The following is a 23139-nucleotide window of genomic DNA, read 5'->3' as shown; positions in this document are numbered from 1 at the left end:
AAATGCATATTTTTAAAATTACATTTTTGGTTTCACTTTTTAGTAAAACTTTTTATGAGATAATTGTAAATTTACATAAACTTGCACGGCATAATAAAGTGAATCTGTGTATGCTTTATACCATTTTTCTTCCCCAAGTGAAGAAAGCAATCTAGCAAACCTCTTGTTCGCATTATCACATCCAAGATCCTGAACATTGCCTTTCATATCTGCTTCCTTCTTGCCCAGTACCTGGGCACTAATCTCTTCAATATGGTTACAATTTTGTTATTTCTCATATTCATAAACTGAATCACATAGTATATAACTTTTATACACTTTTTCCACTCAGCTAAATTTCCTGGAGATACATTGTGTATTGTGTGTATCTTTTTTGCACTTTACCATATATATTGTCACATACCATATAAATATATGCACATACATATGTGTTATACTCTGCCCCCATATTCTGTTAAAAACCATTTGAAAGAAAACATCTTGTTTCTTAACTCATTTCAGTTTTATCTGAAAATAAGGTGCTCATCTATAAAATCTTTGTGATTTAAAAACGAAGGTTAACAATAATTGAGAACTTTCCAGTTCTGTTATATACCATAATGTTTTATAGCTTAGAGGGGTTTGGAGAAATAGAGCATCTTTTGTGTTTTTGAGTTGTTTGAGGGATTTTGTTTGTTTGTTTTTCTAGATATGGTTCCTCTGAGTAGTCCTGGCTGTCCTGAAACACTCCTGTAGACCAAGCTAACCTCAAACTCAGATTTGAACATTTAAGCTTCCTGAGTGCTAGAATTAAAGGCATGGACCTCTATGCCTAGCATGTTTTGACTCTTAATATTCCTTAATCTGGTGAAATTTCTAAAATCAAATTTAAAAAACTATAGGCCTTGGCGGGTTTTTTGTTTGTTTCTTTTTTGTTGTTTTGTTTGGTTGGTTGGTTTTGGTTTTTCCAGACAGGGTTTTTCTTGTAGCTAGAACTCAGACTTGTTGTGTAGACCAGGGTGGCCTCAGACTCATAGAGATCCGCCTGTCTCTGCCATCAAGTACTGGGATTAAAGGTGTGCGCCACCACTTGTTTCGTTTTGTTTTTTGGATTGCTTATTGGTCTTCCTCATAACCACCTCCTACGCCTTCTCAACCTCATTAGGTTTTGTGCCTTATGCAGCATAGTTCATACGATAAAGTATACTAAGATACATTTGGTACAAATTGTTAAATTCGTTAGCTTTGTTAAGGTGCTTCCTGTCTGGTTCCTCCTACAAAGAACTAATTTTCATTTTGGAGTTTGTAATCATTCTTTTCTTTTTCTTTTATACAATAAGAACAACCAAATTCTGCTGCTAATCTTCGATTTGTTCTTCAATGGACGTGGAATAAGGTGGTTCTCACAAAAGAAGAATTTGACAGACTTTGTAAGTATAAGTCTGGATTCAGGGCAAATTTTAATAATTAAAAGCTAATCTTGATTAATGTTTTATTTACAGATAGGACATTTGTTTGAAACAAGGTTTCAGTAACGTGGGCTGTAGGAGCCTCACTATATAGTTCATGCTTGCCTTGAACTCATCAAGCCCTCTAGCCTCCAAGTGCTTGAATTACAGGCATGAGCTACTACATCTAGCTCAGTAATAGTTTTACTACTTTGGGGATATAAAATATTAAGATTTACAATCCTGGAAGGAAAGCATTTAATTAAAGTGGTTGAAACAAGTTTAACAAAATCTTTTCACTGGCAACACATTATTAATCAGCTACATTACCATATCATCATAGCTATGTGCTGGAATTGCAGTTGTGTGCCTCCGCACCTGCCTGTATGTAACTCAGCTGTTGCTGAATTTTAAAAATTGGTGCTGGTTAATGGAGACCTTGTGGCTTTTTTTATTATTGTTTGTTTTTTAACCTCTTAAGATAATTCAGATGCAGATACAGTGTTACAAAATTTTTAGAAGAAAATTAGAATTTGACTCAAGGGACTTAAAAACTAAAATAGTTGTTTAGATGAATCACATGTTAAATATCGATGGGATTAAATGGTTTATTAAAGTAAAGTCTTATCTTACAGCACATAGTAGTTAGGAGGATAAGCTGTAGACCAATATAAAGTTTATAATAATTTTACTTTGGCTCTGGTTTTATATTGAAAGCACTTTCTCCAAATCTCTTGATATTTTCTAATTCTAGCCTATATTTTTAAAGCCTATCATTCTTTAAAGTAATGGAACTTGAAGAAAATGTACATTGATCTAATTTTGTATTTTATCCTTGGAAGGTGCACCATTATTTGATGGTTCATGTCAGTTCATCGATCCACAAACTATACAGTCTATCCAGCAGTGCCATTTACTTCTTAGCAACCTTAATACAGTCTTGAGCTGTTTTGCAATGGAGGCCCAGGGCATCACTGAAAGAGGTGTGTGCTTTATACAAATGAGTGTCTTATTACATTTACTTAATTCAGTTAAAGTTCTTTTTTACTTTGTGAGACATTTTGTAAAGAGGAAATTATTTCTCCCAAATGGAATTTTTTTGTGTGGTGTATGTGAATTTGCATGCACATATGGCATATTGTGCAGGCATCATGACACCTGTGCCTTGGTTCTACTCAAATGGGTGTTCTAGGGTTTGAACTTAGGTCTCCTGGCTTTTTCTGCAGGTGTCAGCCATTTTGCTGACCTTAGAATTTACAACCAGTAGAATTTAAAATTCGAGATTAACATGTCTTTTTTTAATTGAAAAAAAAATGACTTTTTGTTTTGTTTTTGCTTTATTTTGCCATTTGAAGAAAGAAAAAGTATAATTTTATTTATAGGCCTAATTTGAACAATCTATTTTCAGTCTATTTTAATTGCGTTTTGTAGGAAACAACTAATTGTAGTTTGCATAAAATGCCTATTTTAGTAATCTTAACATTTTAGAGATTTGCTTAACCTCACATTGGGTTAATGCAAACTAAATTTATATATATATATATATATATATACACACACACACACACACACACACACAAATGTATGCACGCTGTTGATTGATTTGTCATTTGTGGTCAGTAAAATGAAAGTTAAACAACCAATGTTAATTCTTTATTACAGGACTGGTGGACTTGAGCAATAAGCATATGGTTACCCAGCTTATCTGTCAATATGCTCAAATGGTTCTGTGGTTTTCTCATTCTGGACTTTTACCTGAAGGCTTAGGTAAAGTATTTAATACATTAATATTGACTGAAGCATCTTTACTCCATAATGTTATTGTTTTGCTCTGAGCCTTCATATTATGTTTTCTGCTCTTCATAGCTCTGTGTATGTTCATTTAATTGTCATATAAAATAACAGCAAATTTGAGAAAACATGGCTTCTAAAATATCACTACCTATAACTTAGACCTATGGGACTATGATTTTTATAACCTAATTTGCTTGTTTAGTGCTTTTGTTACTATTTTGTTCAGTTTTAAAACTCTCACTGTTTATCCCTGTGTGGCCTGAAACTCATGTAGACTAGGCTAATGAGTTAGTTGACTAGACTGGCCTCGAACTCTTAGAGATCCACCTGCCTCTGCCTTTTGAGTACTGTGATTAAAAGTTCGAGGCCAGCCTGGTCTACAAGATCTAGTTACAGCACAGGCTCCAAAACTACAGAGAAACCTTGTCTCAAACCCGCGCCCCCCCCCCAAAAAAAAGGGTATTCCCCATGCTGGCATTAATATGGTTTTGTTTTGTTTATTGTTTTGTTTGTTTTTGTTTTTTGAGACAGGGTTTCTCTGTAACTTTATACATACATATAATTAAGAAAAAGATTGTGTTCTTGTATTGATTAAATTTTAGCAACATTAGTGGGGGTGGTAGCGCATGCTTTTAATCCTAACACTCGGGAGACAGAGGCAGGCAGATCTCTGAGTTCAAGGTCAGCTTGATCCTACAGAGCAAGTTTTAGGACAGCCAGGGTTATGCAGGAACTCTGTCTCAAAAAATAATAAGCAAATAAATTTTAGTAAGTCTAAAAATTTATTTTGCAATTACAGTAAAACAGGTTGGTATAACCTAAATTTTGAGATATTTGGCAATCTTACTAACTTTTTCCCCAACTTTAATAAAACCTCCAGATGATGCTCTGCAGCTGTCAAGGCTACGCTACAATTACTCTATTATTCAGAACTACTATACCAGTCGTCGGCAGAAGTGTGCACGCTTGCCCAGGTACAGTGCAGCCTGACTACACTTAGACTGTAAAATGACTAGTTGAACTTCTTGGTCTAATATTGTCATAATTGACATTACTAGTTTAGATTGTTTGCTTTAACTTAATGTCTGTACTTTTATTGCAGTTTTTCATGCAATATATTCTGATTGTTACTCCCTGCAACTTTTCCAGATCCTCCCATCCTCCTAAATCCAAATCTGTTTTCTCTCTCTCATTAGAAAGCAAACAGACATCTAAAACAAAAACAAATAAGATAAAAGCAAAACTGACAGAACAAACAGATAAGCCAAAAATTTTAAAGAGCCAAAGAAAAATCACAAGAAACACACATTGTCAATCACAGAAACCCTCTAAAAACACACAATTGGAAACTATAATATATAGACAAAAGACATTAGGGCAAGAAGAAAATGCCCAGAAAAAGCATTATGGAGCTTGTTTCATGTTAGCCATCTACTGCTGGTAATATATAAATATTTATATAACCAAAAATCATAAAATTCCAGTAGTAGGACTCTCAAATATCTAACCCAGTCTCATGAAATATTTTCTTTCTGCCCCCCCAACCTAAGTATGTATTCTTAAGATGTGGGGTATTGCACGTGTTATAATTGTATGCAGAATAACACTAAAAATTCCAACAAGTAAACCATACAGCTAATAAATAAACAGTTTCAACGGCATAGCAGGAGACAAAGCTAATACACAGATCAGTTACCTTCCTTTGTATAAAGTATCTTGGGATGCTTTAATCAAACAAGTATAAGACTTGTATACTAAAAACTTTCTTTTAAGAAATTGAAGACAATTCAGAAGCTAGAGCAGTTTCCCATGCTTGTTGATTGGTAGGATTAATGTAGAAATGATGACCAACCTAATGCCTACACTAAAGCATACTATCATTATTTTCTAAATAAAATTATCTTCATGAGTGATTTCTCACAGGCCTTTGTAGAATCATTCTTCTACCCCCTGAATTTCTTATTTGGAAAAAAGACTGGAATCTTCAATTCATTGAAAACCTGTAAACACATAGTAAATTGGTTATTTTAACAATTTTCAAAACTTAAATCTTGTTTTCCTTTTCTTATTTTTTGTAGTTTTCTCAAAAGTAAAAAAAAAAATGTATATCCTAGTAAGTTGCTTTGAAATTAAAAACAAAATTATGGTAGAAGAAACATTTGGAACCTGAATCCTGTCTCTGGAATTAGTCTTCCTCAGATTGACCAAGTAGCATTTAGGGTGTGACTTTACAAGCACCGACTCCAGATTTCTTGGGTCAGGTTATCCTGGGAATGAGCGATAATTCTAATTTGCTATGAATTTTGGAAATCAATCCCTTTAATGTAACTGTTCTAGGATAATGGACATGAACTTGGGAAATTGTTTGTGTTTTTGGTTTTAATATTCTTTATTCTCTTGTATCTTGAGGCAGTGATTCGTGATGTAGATTAAAGGCATGCACCACCACCACCCAGCTATGATGTAGACTTTTTTTTTTTTTTTTTTTTTTTAGTTTTTCGAGACAGGGTTTCTTTGTAGCTTTAAAGCCTGTCCTGGCACTAGCTCTTGTAGACCAGGCTGGCCTCGAACTCACAGAGATCCGCCTGCCTCTGCCTCCCGAGTGCTGGGATTAAAGGCCTGCGCCACCACCGCCCGGCTTATGATGTAGACTTAACAGTAGCTGAGCATAACCTTAAACTTGATTCTCTGCCTCAAAAATTCAGATGTGGTTCACGACTCCTGGTTCTGATTAGGCATATTTTAAAGTTGTATAGCCATTATTTTGTAAGTGTATGTTTTTTGGAATATTTGCCTTATTTGTAAGCTACAATGTAAGAATTAAATGTGTAGGGCACTAAGTATATGTCTGACTCTTAGGATGGTTTCAGTAAATAAAAACTGCTGCTGCTATTTATAGGTGACGAAATAGACAGGGGGTATCTGTTTATCACATTGAAAGTACTCAGTAATATGCTTTTGAATGAATAAAGCAGGATACAGCTCTCTGTTGGAACAGAAATATTTTTATCACCTGGGTCTGCTAGTAATTAATTCAGAATGGTGGGAAATACAAGAGTCTCATCCATTTTGCTGGCTAAACCCCATTCTTTCCTAGTATTTAGTCTTCACTGGCTGGCTTGGTAATGACTAAACTTGACACAACTTAGGGATTTTTCTGACAAATAATACTTTATTTCTGCAGTCTCATGATACTGAGTGAAGTCTGCTTCTCACCTATCTTCTGATAATTGTATAGTTTTTGAGCATTTGATGCTGACTGTTTTCATATCAAAAGTAAACATTAATGCAGATCATCTTTAATGTTTCCCATATTGCAGAGGGAAGTGGAACCATGATTGCTTGATGATTGATGGATTAGTTTCTCAGCTAGGAGATCAAGTTGAGAAGTTGTGGAAACGGGATGAAGGAGGCACAGGAAAATATCCTCCTGCTAGCATCCATGTAGGTTACAGTAATACGGAATCATTTAAAGAGTCTGAGTGGAGGGAGGAAGAGTTCATAACTGAATGAATTTTTCATGCCTGACAGGCTAGAGAAAGTGGGACATGAAGAAAAGTCTATAAAATGCACTGACATTTTTATCTTTTTCTTTTATAGGCACTACTTGACATATATTTATTAGACAACATTACTGAAACAAGCAAACATGCTATTGTATCCTTTAAACTTTTAATAAGTATTTGTATATCATCAAAATCATGAAATTCCAGTAGCAGGACTCTCAAGTAGCTAACCCAGTCTCATGAAATGTCTGTCCCCCACCTCTGGCTCTCCTAGAACTCACTTTGTATACCAGCCTGGCTTCAAACTCACAGATATCCTCCTGCCTCTGCCTCCCTGAGTGTTGGAATTAAAGGCAGAACTGCCGTCGCCTGGCTCATTAATTCCTTTGTTGTAGCACTAAAATACAGGATAAAGGAGGTTGGCATGCTACTCCCTTTGCCTATCTGTAATGAACTAAAGCCATAGTTGGATATTCCTAATGGCCTTGTAAACATAAGTTTTTAAAGCTTCTTAATTCTACATCTCTTCCCTATTCTAGGTATACATGTATGTTTTTTTTCTTTCTGCTTATTGTCCTTAATCCCTTTTTAAAAGACTATTTATTTGCTACTCGATATTATGTATTCCTTTCCAAACAAAACTGATACTCCCATTGAATCTTTTCCAACTGCCTTTGCTATTTCTTGGGGCCAAGTTAAGTTAGTTCAAGGATTTTGGCTGTTAGATCACAATGACTATGAGGTAAGTATTTCACTTGGAATATAAGCCTTTGTAAGCTAGTCCACAGGAAAGATGTAAAACTAGATTATCTTGACATAAGGTGATGTTGTCTATTTCTAGAAGTGATAGCTTTTTAACTAGTGCTCTCACCCAAGCAGCAAGAATACCAGTTAATAATCTCAGGTTACTTGCTTTTAAAAAGGGATGGTTGGGAATGGTGCAGTACTGACTTGTGTTTGGGTTTTGGCATGAGTCAAAGAAGACAAAATTTGTTAATGGGGCATGAAATTGGTGTAAAAAGAATTTTATGTACGAGATCTCAAAGGTATGACACTTTTGTTCTTTGAACTCTACCATAGCTTAGCTCCTTTTAACTACATTAAACTTAATTTTAATTTCAGTGAATTTTAATACTACTTGCCCTTTTTAAGGGCCAACTACTTTGTCTAAATACAATCACTTCATCATTTTGCAGAATGGTTTAGACCTTTTGTTCCACCCGGTTACTGCAAAACCTGTGTCATGGCAGCATTCAAAGATAATTGAAGCCTTTATGAGTCAGGGAGAGCACAAACAGGCTCTCCGGTATCTTCAGACAATGAAGCCCACAGTGTCCAATAGCAGTGATATCATCCTTCACCTCACTGTTCTGCTTTTTAATAGGTAAGTACATCTTAAAAACAGAAGCTCTTGATCACATTTTAATCAATGGAACTGGTTAATAAATGGAATACCTAGTAAAAAAAAATATAGAACTAGGTGAAGTGGCATATATCTGAATTATGGATTCTAGCCCAGCCCTAGATACGTGAGACCCTGCCTCAAAAAAACAAAAATACATAATTTTACATTGGTCACATTACCTAAAATTCTTATAAGGCAAATCCACGGTGCCTTTCACGTAGAATGTGATAAATAACAAATTACTTTACATAAAGGAGAGTGCTTGGCTAAGACTAACACCGACCCCTCTTTGCTGCTCATTGATGACATTTATAGTCTCCTGCGTGAACAGTTTGTTAGGTATGGACTTAGGAAAAGAGCAAGTTTCCTATCTTACTGCTTAAACCAGATTTGAGCAAATTATTCCCCCCCCTCCCCAAAAAACTTTTATTCTTATTTATTTTCATACTTGTGTGTTATACATATTTACATATTTTGTACATAGCATCTGTATGTGCATGTTGAAGCCATGCACTTCTTACAATGGTCAACATTGGATGTCTTCCTTTCCTGCTCCAGACTGAATACTCTGGGATTCAGTCCCCAGCAAGGCCCCCTACCCTCCCTTACCACCACCTTCATTGCTGGCCTCATAAACCCAGAGTAGAGTGACTTGAATGTTATGTCAGTGAAGGTGATTGGTTGTGGGTTTTTTTTTGAAAGTAAAAAATACTTTTAGGAAAAGTAGCTGCAGCTTCACTAAGTGAAAATGGGAAAGGATTTCCTTATTTCATTGAGCAAGAAACCATTCCTAAGCGTGATCTGAGGAAGAAGACATAACCACCAAGCAAAGCACATTGCTTTACAGTGAGTTATTCAATAAAAGTCCAGGGCGTGTCCTGTGGTAATCACATAGTTACTTAATTTTTCCCATCTACTTGTGTGTCTAATCCAAGTGTTTAATCATTAAGTCTCTGAACTTATATATAACCATAACAGTTATATTTGGGAAGTTTGAACTTAAAGGTTGAGCCACATAGTAATTTTTCTAGCATTCAAAGCTCAGTGATTGCATAATCATTGTTAAAAATAGCCGATAGCTAAAAATAATCAGTATTTCAAACATAAGAACAATGACCCCTTTTCCGAGACTATGCAATACAAATGAGGTAATCCTGTGGCTTTTTAACTATATTAGTGCTACTGCTTATTAGTTATGCTGAATCCTTAAAGTCCTACTGGACCGACCAGGTATCTCAAGCCAGCAAAAATGTCTGTTACGCAAGCCTGATAAACATGAATTTGATCCCTGGAACCCTCACAAAGGTAGAAGAAGAGAAGTGACTGCACCAAGTTGTTTTGACCTCCACAACACATACTCCCACATTCACACATCTCGTATGCACAAATACTCATGCAGTAAGAGGAAAATGTCATTACAACAGCCACTTAACCAGGGCAAAGATTTTAAGAGGATAATCTTTGTACTTGAATAGATTTTAACTCTAAAACTACCACTTTTCTCTTGTACATTTGTCATTTCAGCATTTGGGAAGTTAAACTAACCACCTTCTAAACTGTAGTTTATCCTGCAGGTGTTTCATGAGGTTAATGCCCACCTTGGAATATTCTGAGGGTTAGGTGCATAGAGTCATTACAGCTGTTGGCAGAGTTGTAATTCATTAGCAAATGGCTGTAGTGATTGATAGTGGGATCCATGTTAAGTTCCTTTTCTGTGACTGATAAAACACTGTGACTAAGGCAACTCATAGAAGAATGGTTTGGGGGGCTTACATTCAGAAAGTCATCATGGCAGGAAGGTATGGTATCTGGAGAGTAATGCTAAGAGTTCTTATCCTTTATCATAAGCTGAGAATGGCAGCTCAAGTCTTTTAAATATTAAACCTCCTTCCTTCAGCCAGGCTGCACCTCCTAGACCTCCCCCAACAAATGCCACTAACTGATGACCAAAATGTTAATGCCTGGGCCTATGAGAGACATTCTTATTTAAATTACCACAAACACCAGATTTTTTTTACCCCAGAGTATACACAATCCCAGGCTGATGTTTAGGAGACTGTGTAAGAAACACTTCCTCGTTTTATGGTGTTACTGCTCACAGAAGAGCATTTCAGGTCTTCCACTTGATGGTTTGAAGTTGATCCAAGTTTTCCGATTAGATCTTGGTATAGATCAGCGAAAATCACTTACTCAGGTCTTCACAATTGTTCCTGTGTTCTGTTCATGCTGAGTACCCTGACTTCTCTGTGATGACACGTAAACCTTCAGTTCTTTCCAGGCCGCCTTAAGATTTTGCCACCTTGTCAGCTTTATTTTTTACTACATAACACTTAAATATTGGAAAACTGCCTAAAATTGAGGTGCTCAGTTGTAACTGGGAATGCAGAGGCAGGCATATCTCTGTGAGTTCAAGGCCAGCTTGTTCTACGTAGTGAATTTCAGGATAGCTAGGACTACATAGTAAAACTCCATGTTGTGGGGGAAGGGTGCCCAGTTGTCTTTTTGACATTAGCAAGACTCATTGTGTACAAGTATTAAATAAAAATTTCAAGTATTTTATAATTGCACATGCATATTATCTTTGAAATGCTATAAGCAGGTGACTTTTCTATGTGTTATATAGCTCTTTGAATCTTTGTTACCGATTTCAGATGCATGGTTGAGGCCTGGAACTTACTGCGACAGAATTCAAACAGAGTGAATATAGAGGAACTACTAAAGCATGCTTATGAAGTTTGTCAGGAGATGGGCTTAATGGAGGATTTACTAAAGCTACCGCTTACAGACACTGAGCAGGTAATTAATCACCAATCAGTAAAGACTTAAAGAAATTTAGGGTAAATTGATAGTTTACAAATCTCTTTTGTTCTTCCTAGGAATGTTTAGTGAAATTTTTACAATCCAGCACCAGTGTTCAGAATCAAGAATTCCTTCTAGTTCACCATTTACAGCGTGCTAATTATATTTCTGCCTTGAAACTAAACCAGACTCTGAAGAATACTCTCATGGTATGATTAAAGTTGTCTCATTGTGTGAAATGAGAATGAGGAAAGCTGAAGCCTTTTTTTGCTTATTTTACAAGAACTTATAGTTTAATGGCCATTTGCTTTACATTGTCTTGAACTCGGAGAATCCTCATTGTTACGGTTATCACTGGGACCTGGGTATTACTATTTACAGAATTCTGCATGTGCCACAGTGTTCTGATAGAGACCCCCTCACTTAGAGAAAATGAAAGAAAGACTCCTAGAGAGTAGGAGTTGTATAATACAGAAAACATTCAGAAGTCAGACTAACTCGTAGCTTGTTCTGGTTCTTGATCTATAAAATGACAATATCTGAGAGTTTGTCTGCCTGGATGCCGTATCCAGCATGGCTCCAGAGGTGGACCTTACTGGAGCATTGGGAGAATGAAGAATAATGAAATATACCTAACGACAAGAAAAGCAGGAGTCAGGCGGATTGGGCTTTTTAAGGGAGAAACCACTGCACCCTGGAAGCTCAGCTTGCTTATTATATGCAGTTAAACAGGGGGATGGGGTTATTGCATATAGCTGAACAAGTAGGCTTGCTTATTATGTACAGATAAATAAGGAGGAGGTAGGGTTTATAGTGTACAGCTTGAATCAAGGAGAGAGGTTGATTTAAACTTGGTAGAAGCAATCTTTAGGCCATAAACATCCAGAGGAAGAAAGCTGTGTTCTCTGTATACACCATTAACATTCACACACGAACCAGAGGAAGCCTTTGCCTCTGTGTGTGTGGTGGGGGTGTTTTTGTCTTCCCATGCGCCTGTGGCAATGTCAACAATGCACACTCACTCAGAACTTAACACACTCAGGGCTTCCTCTACTCCCCACACATGAAGGTGCATGTAAAGGAGCGTATTTCATGTTACATTGCTTATATTTGTTGTGAAGGATCAAGGCTTGGTACTGGATATTTGAATGTATAGATGTGTACACAATTTTAAGGAAGTATATGAAGTCTGAGCTGAAAGATGTAGCTATGAGACACTCATAATTAAAATTTAAGTGATATAGTTACAGCTAACATTATGAAGATTAAATTTTTGTTAATTATAATGTATTCAATAGAGTGATCATGATCCACGTTTGCGGGAGAGATCAGTGGCTCGAAATTCTATATTAGACCAGTATGGGAAAATCCTACCCAGAGTCCAGAGAAAATTAGCCATTGAGCGAGCTAAGCCTTACCATCTGTCAACATCGTCAGTTTTTCACGAAGGTAAGATTTCATTGCAGATGTACTAGCTTTTTGGGAGCCTAGTCTGTTTGGATGCACACCTTTTTAGACCTGGATGGAGGGGGGAGGGCCTTGGACTTCCCACAGAGCAGAGTACCCTGACTTCTCTTAGGACTGAAGAGGGAGCAGGGAGAGGGTGGGAAATGAGAGGAGGGGAGGAGGTGGAAAATTTTGATAAATAAATTTAAAAATAGAAAAGATACGGAATGATTCCCTTCCTGGAGTCACCACCGTCATTTCTTTGTGTTGTACATTCATGTTAACTTTTTTCATTTTATAAAAAGCTTGTTAGAGATGCAACTGAGTCAGATGCAACTGACTCCTGTTTTCTTTATTTTTCAGTTCCTAGGCCCAAACCATTGTCAGCATTTCCAAAGAAAGCTGTAACTGGAACAGTGTTAACAAGATCTACTTTCATCAATAATGTGTTGTCTAAAATTGGAGAGGTGTGGGCAAGTCATGAGCCTAGAAATGGCATTTCACTTTACAATAGGTATTGTTTTTAATTACCTTTCCATTTTACTTTATGTGTGTGGAGGGATAAGGCATGCAGCTACAGAGCCTGTGTGGGGGTCAGAGAACTGTTTACAAGAGGGTTCTTTCCTTCCACCATATTGGTCCCATGAACCAAACTTGGTGCCAGGCAAGTCCTTCTGTACTCTTTTAGAGAGCAGCAGTGTTCATCAGCAAGGCACCCTCATCCTTTCCGAGTTTATTATAGAATATAAAAAATGAAACTTCTTTAAGTTAGCTACTTTGTTAACGGATTGTTTTGTCGTTAAGTTTGCATTTTTTGTGAGTTAGTTCTCTCCACCATGTGGGTTCTGGAGATTGAAGTCAGTCATTAGGACAAATTTACCTGTTCAGCCTTCTTTCTAGCCCCATTTCATGTTTTCAGGTGACTATTGTTATTTGTAAACAGTGCAGAGATGTACAGTTAAAAACAGAAGCCTTTTCTTCCCACTTCCATCTAATCTCATAGCATTTTTGCCTTAATCCATATGATATATAACTTGAATTTTTACTTCTCTGTAGTCCTAAAACAGAACAACCATCTCCTGTAGTGCGTCCTTTCCCACGTCCAGAGCTTCCTGAGGCATTTGTTGGAACACCAATTTCAAAATCATCCCAGAGAATATCTAGGTGAGAATTTCTTGGATTGTATCGAAAAAACTGTAATTAAGTTTTTTTTTTTATTTTTATTTATTTATTTATTTTTTTCGAGACAGGGTTTCTCCGTAGCTTTTGGTTCCTGTCCTGGAACTAGCTCTTGTAGACCAGGCTGGCCTCGAACTCACAGAGATCCGCCTGCCTCTGCCTCGCGAGTGCTGGGATTAAAGGCGTGCGCCACCACCGCCCGGCCTGTAATTAAGTTTTTTAAAGGTGCTATTTTGCTGGGCGGTGGTGGCGCATGCCTTTAATGCCAGCACTCTGGAGGCAGAGACAGACAAATCTCTGCGAGTTCAAGGCCAGCCTGGTCTACAAGAACTAGTTCCAGGATAGGTTCCAAAGCTAAAGAGAAATCCTGTCACAAAAAAAAAGGTGCTATTTTCAAGTAAAAATGTAAATACTTTCTGTTATTTGGCAAGAGTTACAGTTATTTTAGTACGTTATAAATAGCTATTAGTATATTTAACATTTCTGTTTACTTACCTCTTGTGGCTTAGTGAAAATAAGCAAACCATATTAAAACCTTTAGGAAAACAGTCTATCAAACTTAATTTTGTTTTGTTGATCTTTAAAAGAACGTTGTTTCTATAATTAGTTACAAAATCTTGGTTGACTTAGTGAAGATTTCTCCTGGGCTTCACTGAAATATCTTGTGTTCCTTAGTTGCAGTAATACTTTCATCTTACCTAAATATTTAAAATTATTAAATTATTGGACAGAAATAAATACATAATGAATCATCTTTTGAAGAAGTAGAATCAAATAGGTACTATCAGTCAACTCTGGCATTTTCTTAAGGTTTACGTTGCTGTTTTCTGTGTTTTGTTTTGTTTATGTATATCCTAGACAGTCCATTCTTGGATCACACCAAAAAATTTGAAAATATCCCAAGACCTACTATGATGTTTAGCATTTCTTTTATAACATTTCTTAATCAATAATACCTTTTCTTGATTCTTTTTTAAAAGTATAATTTTAGTGATCTGGGGATGGTGGGAATGGTTTCTCCCAATATTTCCCCCACTAAGTAAAAGTTTGGTGCCCCCTCTAATAATGAGAAGTTGAACCAAATGTTTGGCTGAGGTCACCCTTGCATTTTGGAGGAAGTAAATTATGCTGTTTTTGTTTGTTTTGGTGTATATGTGTGTGTTTTCTAGACAGGTTTCTCCATGTAGCCCTGGCTGTTCTATAACTTGATCAGTTGACTAGGTTGGCTTTAAATTCACAAAGATCCACCTGGGCTTAAAGGCATGCACCACTGCTACATGGCGATGATGCTGGCTTTATCATGAAACATTTTAACCGTAAGCTGGGGTGATGGTATATGCTATAATCTTTGCACTTGGGAGGCAAAGGCAACAGGATCAGGTGTTAAAGGGCATCCTTAACTATATACACATACACACTAGTCACTAAAACAGCAAGAAGAACCATCTGTACAAGTGGTCCACCAGATATTATAACCTGAAGATACTACCTGGAGGTTGAGATTACATGTAAAGGGAAGATGGGAAAATGAAGTCTTTAAATTGCTGTTTACAATTCCTAATTTCCTTTGCTTTGGAAAGAACTTCAGACTTTTTAAACTAATACTGACTTTTTTATTACATTACTATACTTGCCTAAAATTATTTACATATTACAGTGTTTTAGTAGTGAGCACTCAAATATCAGTAATTGTTTTGAACTTAATAAAGAAGTTAAGTTTTTTCTATTTAATTTTAGATTACTGGATTTGGTTGTTCATCCTATCCCCCAGCCTTCTCACTGTTTGGAGTTTATTCAGCAAAGTCCCACAAGATCTCCTTTGTGTTTGCTATCCAGTTCATTGCCATTAAGTTCACAACTAAAAAGGCCCCATCAGAGTACCTCCAGGCCTGCAGAATTGCTATTACTTGAAACTCCTCCTGTAGTTAAGGTTAGTATTACCTGTCTATCACCCTGGGACATTAGCATTTTTCTTGTAGCATTGAGAAATTAAGCTGTTTGTGGCATAACTATGGGAAGTCAAAGGCTTTACTTTTAAATTTTTTTCTCTCATTTTATTATTTATTATTGATTTATTTTGAGGCGGTGTTTCTCTGTGTATCCCTGGCTGTGCCTGAACTAGCTCTCTAGACCTGGCTGGCCTAGATCTTTGGCTTTGCTTATATTTTCAGAGTACTATATAGAGTATAATATAATGTAAGTCAGTATATGATTACCTTAAAATATCTTTTATAAAGTGCTTTCAGGTTTTTGAGTGATTATATATATCCTTTATTGCTGATAATTGACATGTTTATATTTTTTTCTTCCAAATACTTTAGTTTTAGGCTTGTTTTTACTTGTTTTACTTTAAACTACTGTTGTTAGAGGTGATCTTTAAAAGACTTTTTTCCCACCATCCTTGATAAATTACTAAGAGGAGAAGAAATCCAAACTTGTGATGGTTGGTAGTAATGGGCTTAAACATTTTTCACTTTCCAAGTATTTTTACATATTACCGGTATCTCATCATTTTTTATTAGTTAAAGAGGAAAGTGTCAGGACCTTTAGAAAGAGTGTAAAAATAATTTTATCTCCCAAACTTAACATAAAGTTCTAACTGAATTTTGTATTTTTCCATCAATCTGAAATAAAATTTTCTACTTGTTTTATGAAGATAAAAATGTATATGCTTTGAAATTACTGGCTGACCTTGAGGAAGTTACTTACTAACACTAATAATTGGATTCTCTTTGCTCTTTGCCATAGAAAGCTAAATCTTTGGCTCTGTCAGCTACTTCTTCTGGATTTGCCGAGTTCACTCCTCCATCCATCCTTAGGTCTGGTCTTCGAACAACACCTTTAGCATCTCCCTCTGTGTCACCTGGGAGATCTCTCACCCCACCTTTCCGACTGAAAGAAACCAGGATTTCTTTCATGGAAGAAGGCATGAGCGCACACTGGACTGATAGAGTAAGTTTATTAACATCACAGGTTTTGTATGCAATCTTGTGGGTAGTCTTGAAACTAAAAATTGCCCCCCCCTAAAAAAAAAAAAACCCTTCAGAACATGAACTGAGCCAATCATATCCTCTACAAGTAAAATATAATAGGGGTGTGTGTGTGTGTGTTTTGCTATTATGCTATTAAAGTAAAAGTCCTGAGAAGCTACATATTTGGTGACAGAAGTATGCCTATTCACCAGTTTAGTTTTCACTCAATATCTTGTTGCTTTTCTTACCTAATTGGTTTATATATAGAAAGAGTGTCTGTGGAGTCCACTTTAGTTGTTATTAATAGAAGTCTACCCACTTTATAGTTTTTCGTTGTCCTATACATTATATTTTGTTTTAATCGGTGATAAATTACTGATTAGAGAAATGTTAACAGCAGTTCAATTTTAGTTAAACAACTAAAAATATTTTAATTTGAAACATATGAATTGTAATTTAAAAAGTTCCAAAGAATATGAAGTATGGAAAAGGTGGGTGGATGTGATTGGAATGGATAACTAGAGACTCTGCTGCTTTAACTTTTTTCTCATAATTCCAGGCTACAGATGACCATAATGCAAAAGCATTTGTTAGTACATCTTTCCATAAATGTGGACTCCCTGCAGAAACTGAATGGATGAAGACTAGTGATAAAAATCCATATTTTCCTCTGGATATCCCTGCAAAAGGCCATCAGAAAGTGGTTAGGGGGACATTGGACACCCACTCTCAGAGTCTGGAGAAACTGGATGTGAGCAAGGACGACAGCATTGCTTCAACCAGATCAGACCAGACTTCCTTAGAATATCATGATGCACCATCACCAGAAGACTTAGAAGATGGTGTTTTTGTGTCCCCCAAGCCAGCCAGTGCTTCTACTGAACTAACTACTAACTCGACTCTACAAATTGAGAAGGACAATGATAAAGATTTGTTTAAGTCAGAAGGTACTCTTTCAGCTGTGGAGAAACAAATGGGTAGGAACTCTTTGTACATACTCAAAATTTCATAATAGAGTATTTTCTTTGAGGAAAGCATCAATGCTAAACAATTTTTTTCTCACAGTGTACTATGTCCTAGACAAAGTAAATTTTATTTCAGCTTGGAAAAATGCCTTGTGTTCTTAAGTAGATAAGACATTTGATGGCAAGAGAACTTGTATGTGCTACCTTTTTATTTAGCCATGACAGTTGGCAAGCAGCAATAGTAGTGTTTAAGGAAGGGACTTGACATGCTGTAGTCTGCCTTGAAGGTTTTTAGTAACTATGAGAAGTAATAATGCCAACTGTAATTTTAGACTGTCCTAGCAGCCTGTTTGCTAGAAACCAGGAATTTGATTCTGCTCTCTGCCCTCTCCTCTGAAATAAGCACATGGAGGTCATAAATGTCTTCAGGCATTTGTCTGAATACTCATTGTCTTAATCTATTGTCTTAATACTCATTTATCTATTGAAAATTTTGTTGTTTTTCACTGATGGGAATTGTCGTTTGTTTAACGTTTTGTGTTTTTTTGGTTTTTTGGGTTTTTTTTTTTTTTGGAGCCCCTAAAGTATGTGCTCTAGTAGAAAATCACCTCCCTCCCTACCCCTGCCCCCCACATACACACACAGTAAGTGCTGGCTGCTGACTATCAGTAGTGAGTGCACTAGATAGAGTACTTGCCTGTACATTGAGTAGAATGCAGTAGGCCCTTTGACAGACAACTTAATGCAACTTGGTTAATATTTTTTGGGGATGTGGGGCCAAGCATCAAAGCCCTGGATTCAGTCCTCAGCAAAGAGGTAGAGCAGGAAAGCCAAGTTCCAAATCCCCCTTGGCTACACAGTATTTGAAACTAGCTTGGGATATATGAAACTTTACCTCCTTAAAAAAAAAGTCTATGTCATAAATAGATTCTATTTAATGTTTTTAACCAAGGCAGAATGAAGATTTTTGTAACAGGTGATTTGTGTCTATTTAGATTGTGGTGTCTTTAGCAAACATAGCCATTAATTGTTCTAAGTCTTAGGATTTGACTCATAAATAGAAAATGTGTAGAATTTCATGCTGCTTTCTTTTTTAATGTGCTTTATTCTACCAAAATATTTAAATGATCACCCTTAGATAAGAATACTCATAGCAGTATCTTCATTATTTCTACAATAGTAAGCAGTCTCGAGTAGAAATCTTTGTGAAGGGATAGCATATAACATAAAGCCTAGACTGTAATAGGTTAAGTTTGAATCTTAGCCCAGCATCTAAACATGGTTTGTGACCTGAGCTAAGCATGTAGCGTTATGCTTCAGATTTTTCTCAATTATCTCTTTGGATATTGAGGATTCAGTTAATTTAGTGGGAGATCACCTGTTAAACCACAAATGAGAAGTGGAAAGTTAAGAGGGGGCCCTTGAGCAAGGCTCAAAGAATTAGAAGAAAATGCTAGCAATCTGATGCCAAGGAATTAAAACAAATTAGAACAAAAGAAATAGGATCAGCAGTTTCTTTAAAGCGATGGTGAGTAAGATATTTCACATGCCCTCATCTATATGGTTTACAGGCACTGAAGAAGCTGCAGTGGAGGCACTTTCAGAATTCAGTCATTTAAGCCCTGTTCAAAGAGTTGACGCCTCTGTGTGTGTGGCCTCAGTCTGTGAAGGGTAAGTTAATGGAAACAGATGAGGGGGTTGAGATAATAAATTTCAGAGAAACAAAGAAACCTTGTCTGGAAACTAAAAGAAAGAAAAAAAAAGGAGCCTAGAGCCTTACTGGACCACCATACTAGCGCAGTCATTGAAATCCAGGACTATACACAGAGAAACCCTTCTCAAAAAAAACAAAAAAAGATGAAAATCATAGACATCTGAAGTTGGCCTTATGTGCACGCAGCTGTACACCTGTGTGTACACACATCCCAAATGGGAACATAATGAAGGTGATGGTGATTTATTTAGATAGTTGGTCCATTTAATCCCAGCCCTTGGGAGGCAGAGGCCAGCAGAGATACAGACAAAAATGAATGAATGAAGAAAAGAAAATTTATGCCCTGGCAATGCTGAAACATGCATGTATGCTGAAACAGCCAGTATGGTGGTTCTATGGAATTTGTCCATACTGAGTTTCATGGTCTAAGTAGATGAGAACAACTGAGCAGGTCTTTTCCTCAAGAGGGCACCAGATCTCATTATAGATGGTTGTAAGCCACCAAGTGGTTGCTGGGAACTGAACTTCAGACCTTTGGAAGAACAGGCAGTGCTCTTAACCACTGAACAATCTCTCTAGCCCTGTCATGAAAATCAAAACAGCAAAAAATAACAACAACAACAAAAAAAACCCATAATAGACAGTTGGTCTATACCCTGCCTCTTCCAGTCTATGTCCTCACACCTCCCACGGTTTTATTCCTATTTGAGTGTGATAGAAGACCCAAAAATGGGTTAGACATGGTAGCATATGCCTTTTAATCTCAGCACTGACTGTCAGACGCAGGCAAATCTCTGTGAGTTAAAGGCCAGACTGGTCTGCATACTGAATTCCATGACAGCTAAAGCTACGTACATACATGCCTGTGTCAAAAAACAAAACAAAATGTGTGTTTATGATGGTACTTTGAAAATACACTTCCAGTGCGAGCAAAGCCAAGGTGTTGAAGATGACATGCATCAGCACTTGAGAGGCTAGGGAGGAGTTCCAGGTCAGTCTGGGTTACTACATGGAACCTGTCTCCAGTAGTAGGGTGGGGGGAAACCCAGTTAATCAAATTAGTTGTAACTTTTAGATTATAGTCAATTGTAAAGTTACATTAAAATATATACCAGCCCACTGCTTCCATTATTGAAAGTCAGCCATTCATCACTTTTGTTTCAGTTCAACACTTGGGGTAGCACCGTTGTAGAGCATATAAAAGTGACCGCTTTAATTCTTCAGAAAAAAATAAGATAAAGTTAATAAAACTAGGCCGCATAAAGTATGATTTTTTTTTATAAGATACAAGAATAGTTCATTACTTTGAGTAAGCAATGGATATGACAATACAAGCCATCTACAAAGCTTGGAGTGTCACCTCTATCAAACTGAGCCATGTATTTTCTGCTGAGAATAAAAATTCAATAACTAAAATCTTCCAGGACTTAAATTTTAAAAAAAAAGTAGGAAAAATAAAATATTTTCTTGGTTTTTTTTGTTTACTTATTTTGTAATTTTTCATTATAATAAAAGTTAATGTTACTTATTTCAGTAGATTTAATAGGCAGTAGAAAAATCAAAACACAGATGATCATATCAAGAAAAGTTATTTTCAATGAGAATCTAGATGAATTTTAATATTTTGGCAAGCTAGTTTCTTTTAAGTAAACTTATCGGGAAGGTTTTGGGGATTTATTGTGTATTAACGATCATTGCTATAAATATTGTTATCAAGATAATCTCAAACATCTACAGATGTTTGTGTACATCAGAAACTGCTTTCTTGGGAATATAGTGTTTGTCCTCTCTTTAAAACTCAGCATGCAGCCGGGCAGTGGTGGCGCACGCCTTTAATCCCAGCACTCGGGAGGCAGAGACAGGCGGATCTCTGTGAGTTCGAGGCCAGCTTGGTCTACAAGAGCTAGTTCCAGGACAGGCTCCAAAGCCACAGAGAAACCCTGTCTCACCAACATTCAAGAGGTAGAGACAGGCCGATCTTTGTGAGTTCGAGCCAGCCTAGTCTGTATACAAGAGCTAGTTCAAGGACACCCAGGGCTGTTACATAGAGAAACCCTGTCTCAAAAAAACAAAGACAAACAAAAAGACTCACCATGTTTTAGTTGGGACTTAGAGAAAAGCCAGTAACAGATCACTGCCAGGATATTTTACAACTTACTTGTATTTGCTATCCATTCTGAGTCATTTATCTTAATAGTTCCAGTTAGCTGATGCTGAACCCACCAAGGTGTAGGAAATCCTGTATACCTGATAGGTTTATTTGAAAAATATAGTGACTGGTTATTTTTAAATGCCTGAAATTAATTTATGTACTGACACTTAGAAATCATTTTATTTGTACTTTTAAGACCATACTTTTACTTCAAAATTAAAAGGAAAGAAATAAGAAAAACAAGTACAATAGTAATTCTCTGTAAATTTTATAAAACCTTAGCTGTGCTTGATAGTGGCTTCTGGGTTTTGGTTTTTGTAACAAAGTAGCAAGTAGAAAGGAAGAGGGTGGGACATGTGGGTCTCACACACTCAAGTGTGCATTTCTGTCTCTCAAGGAAAACCCCCACCTCAAGATTCAAGACAGCAGTTTTGGATGGGATGGTGTCTGTGGAAAGCCGAACCTCCACAGTCAGGACAGACCACAGTGAATGTATGTATCATTTTAGTGTTTTGAATCAAGACTTCAGTACTTAATATTACTAGGTTTTTCTTTTCTCAATTCTTCTCCTCTGGCCAGCTTCCCTGGAGTAAAACATTCTAATATCAAGAGACTCTTAAGAATAGGAATCTCAGCTGAGCATGGTGACACATACCCTTCCTTAATCCTAGCACTCAGGAGGCAGAGGCCTGCTGATCTCTGTGAGTTCAAGGACAGCTTGGTCTACAGAGCAAGTTCCAGGACAGCCAGGATTGTTAAACAGAGAAACCCTGCTCGAAAAACCATAATAATAATAGGATAAGAATCTCAGTGAATTTTTTGGACATAGTTTTATACTTTCCTTTGGAACAGGAAGGAATAGCAAAATAAATCACCAGTTTATAGCAGTGTATTCAGGAAATCAATAAATATATTAAGTACTTAAAATTTTTAATATAGTTTGTTTTAAACAAATAAGAGCATGGTATTTTTACTCTGGGGATTCCAGTCAGATCAAGGGAAGCAAACATGGAATATCTACTCCCAGACACATTTCACATTTATCAGCTCATTTAATCTTCCTAACACTGTGCTTTGATGGGGTTGTCCAGGTCTAGAGCTCATACCCCTCCTGACCTATCATAGTATGAGTAATATATAGGGCAAGCTTGAGAATTTTGTCCCAAGATTAAGAATAAGAAATGCATTAGGCATAGCGTCTCATGCCTTTAATCCTAGTACTTTATAAATCCTGGACCATTCTGGATTTTATGGTATTTTGTTTGGTTCTGACAAACAAAGGTTGTTTGGAGTGCAGAGCTTTCACTAATTAACCAGGAAGTGGTGGCGCACACCTTTAAAATCACAGCACTTGGGAGGAGGAAGCAGGAAGATTAGGAGTTAGCTGGGCAGTGGTTGTGCATTCCTTTGATCCCAGCACTAGGGAGTTAGAGGCAGGAATATAAGGCATAGAGAGACAGGATCTCGTCCATTCAGTCTGAGGATTCGTGGAGACAGGGCTTGTCCCCATTTGGTCTGAGATTTCTGAGAGGTAAGAAGTCTAGTGGCTGCTGCTGCTGCTTCTCTGATCTCCAGGTAAGCTTTATTTGTCAGAATACAAACAAAATATTATAGCATGGTAACTCCAATATAGCCAGGACTATTTCATATAGAGACCCTGTCTCTAAAGCAAACAACAAAAAGAATGTGAAATGTGATATATGTTTATTGTAAAATAATTTAGTGGAAATTCCCAACATGTAAAGTAAAAGACAGATTCTTTAGGCTCTGTTACCAGTTT

At 36.7% G+C, this 23139-nt stretch overlaps 1 protein-coding gene across 3 annotated transcripts in view; it reads left to right on the top strand.

The window, feature by feature from the left end:
• Positions 1 to 23139, top strand: part of Ahctf1 (AT-hook containing transcription factor 1) — a 56639-nt gene that overhangs the window by 19143 nt on the left and 14357 nt on the right. For 2 of the 3 annotated variants that reach the window (XM_041635275.1, XM_041635273.1), the window contains exons 14-31: positions 1320 to 1409; positions 2270 to 2410; positions 3090 to 3194; positions 4102 to 4195; positions 6542 to 6665; positions 6822 to 6878; positions 7323 to 7469; positions 7924 to 8111; positions 10784 to 10928; positions 11009 to 11140; positions 12230 to 12380; positions 12741 to 12891; positions 13434 to 13541; positions 15294 to 15486; positions 16305 to 16508; positions 17088 to 17505; positions 19065 to 19164; positions 21757 to 21851. In XM_041635275.1, the coding sequence (XP_041491209.1) occupies positions 1320 to 1409; positions 2270 to 2410; positions 3090 to 3194; positions 4102 to 4195; positions 6542 to 6665; positions 6822 to 6878; positions 7323 to 7469; positions 7924 to 8111; positions 10784 to 10928; positions 11009 to 11140; positions 12230 to 12380; positions 12741 to 12891; positions 13434 to 13541; positions 15294 to 15486; positions 16305 to 16508; positions 17088 to 17505; positions 19065 to 19164; positions 21757 to 21851 (2643 nt within the window). The remainder of the gene's footprint in view (positions 1 to 1319; positions 1410 to 2269; positions 2411 to 3089; positions 3195 to 4101; positions 4196 to 6541; positions 6666 to 6821; positions 6879 to 7322; positions 7470 to 7923; positions 8112 to 10783; positions 10929 to 11008; positions 11141 to 12229; positions 12381 to 12740; positions 12892 to 13433; positions 13542 to 15293; positions 15487 to 16304; positions 16509 to 17087; positions 17506 to 19064; positions 19165 to 21756; positions 21852 to 23139) is intronic. The other variant, XM_041635274.1, reaches the window with a different exon arrangement.

Source organism: Microtus oregoni, unplaced genomic scaffold (assembly GCF_018167655.1).
Source record: "Microtus oregoni isolate MIOR12 unplaced genomic scaffold, Mior012 000047F_ref0000412, whole genome shotgun sequence".
NCBI classification, from domain to species: domain Eukaryota; kingdom Metazoa; phylum Chordata; class Mammalia; order Rodentia; family Cricetidae; genus Microtus; species Microtus oregoni.
The sequence above is the reverse complement of the archived record's forward strand: the minus strand, read 5'-3'. Positions and strand labels throughout refer to the sequence as shown.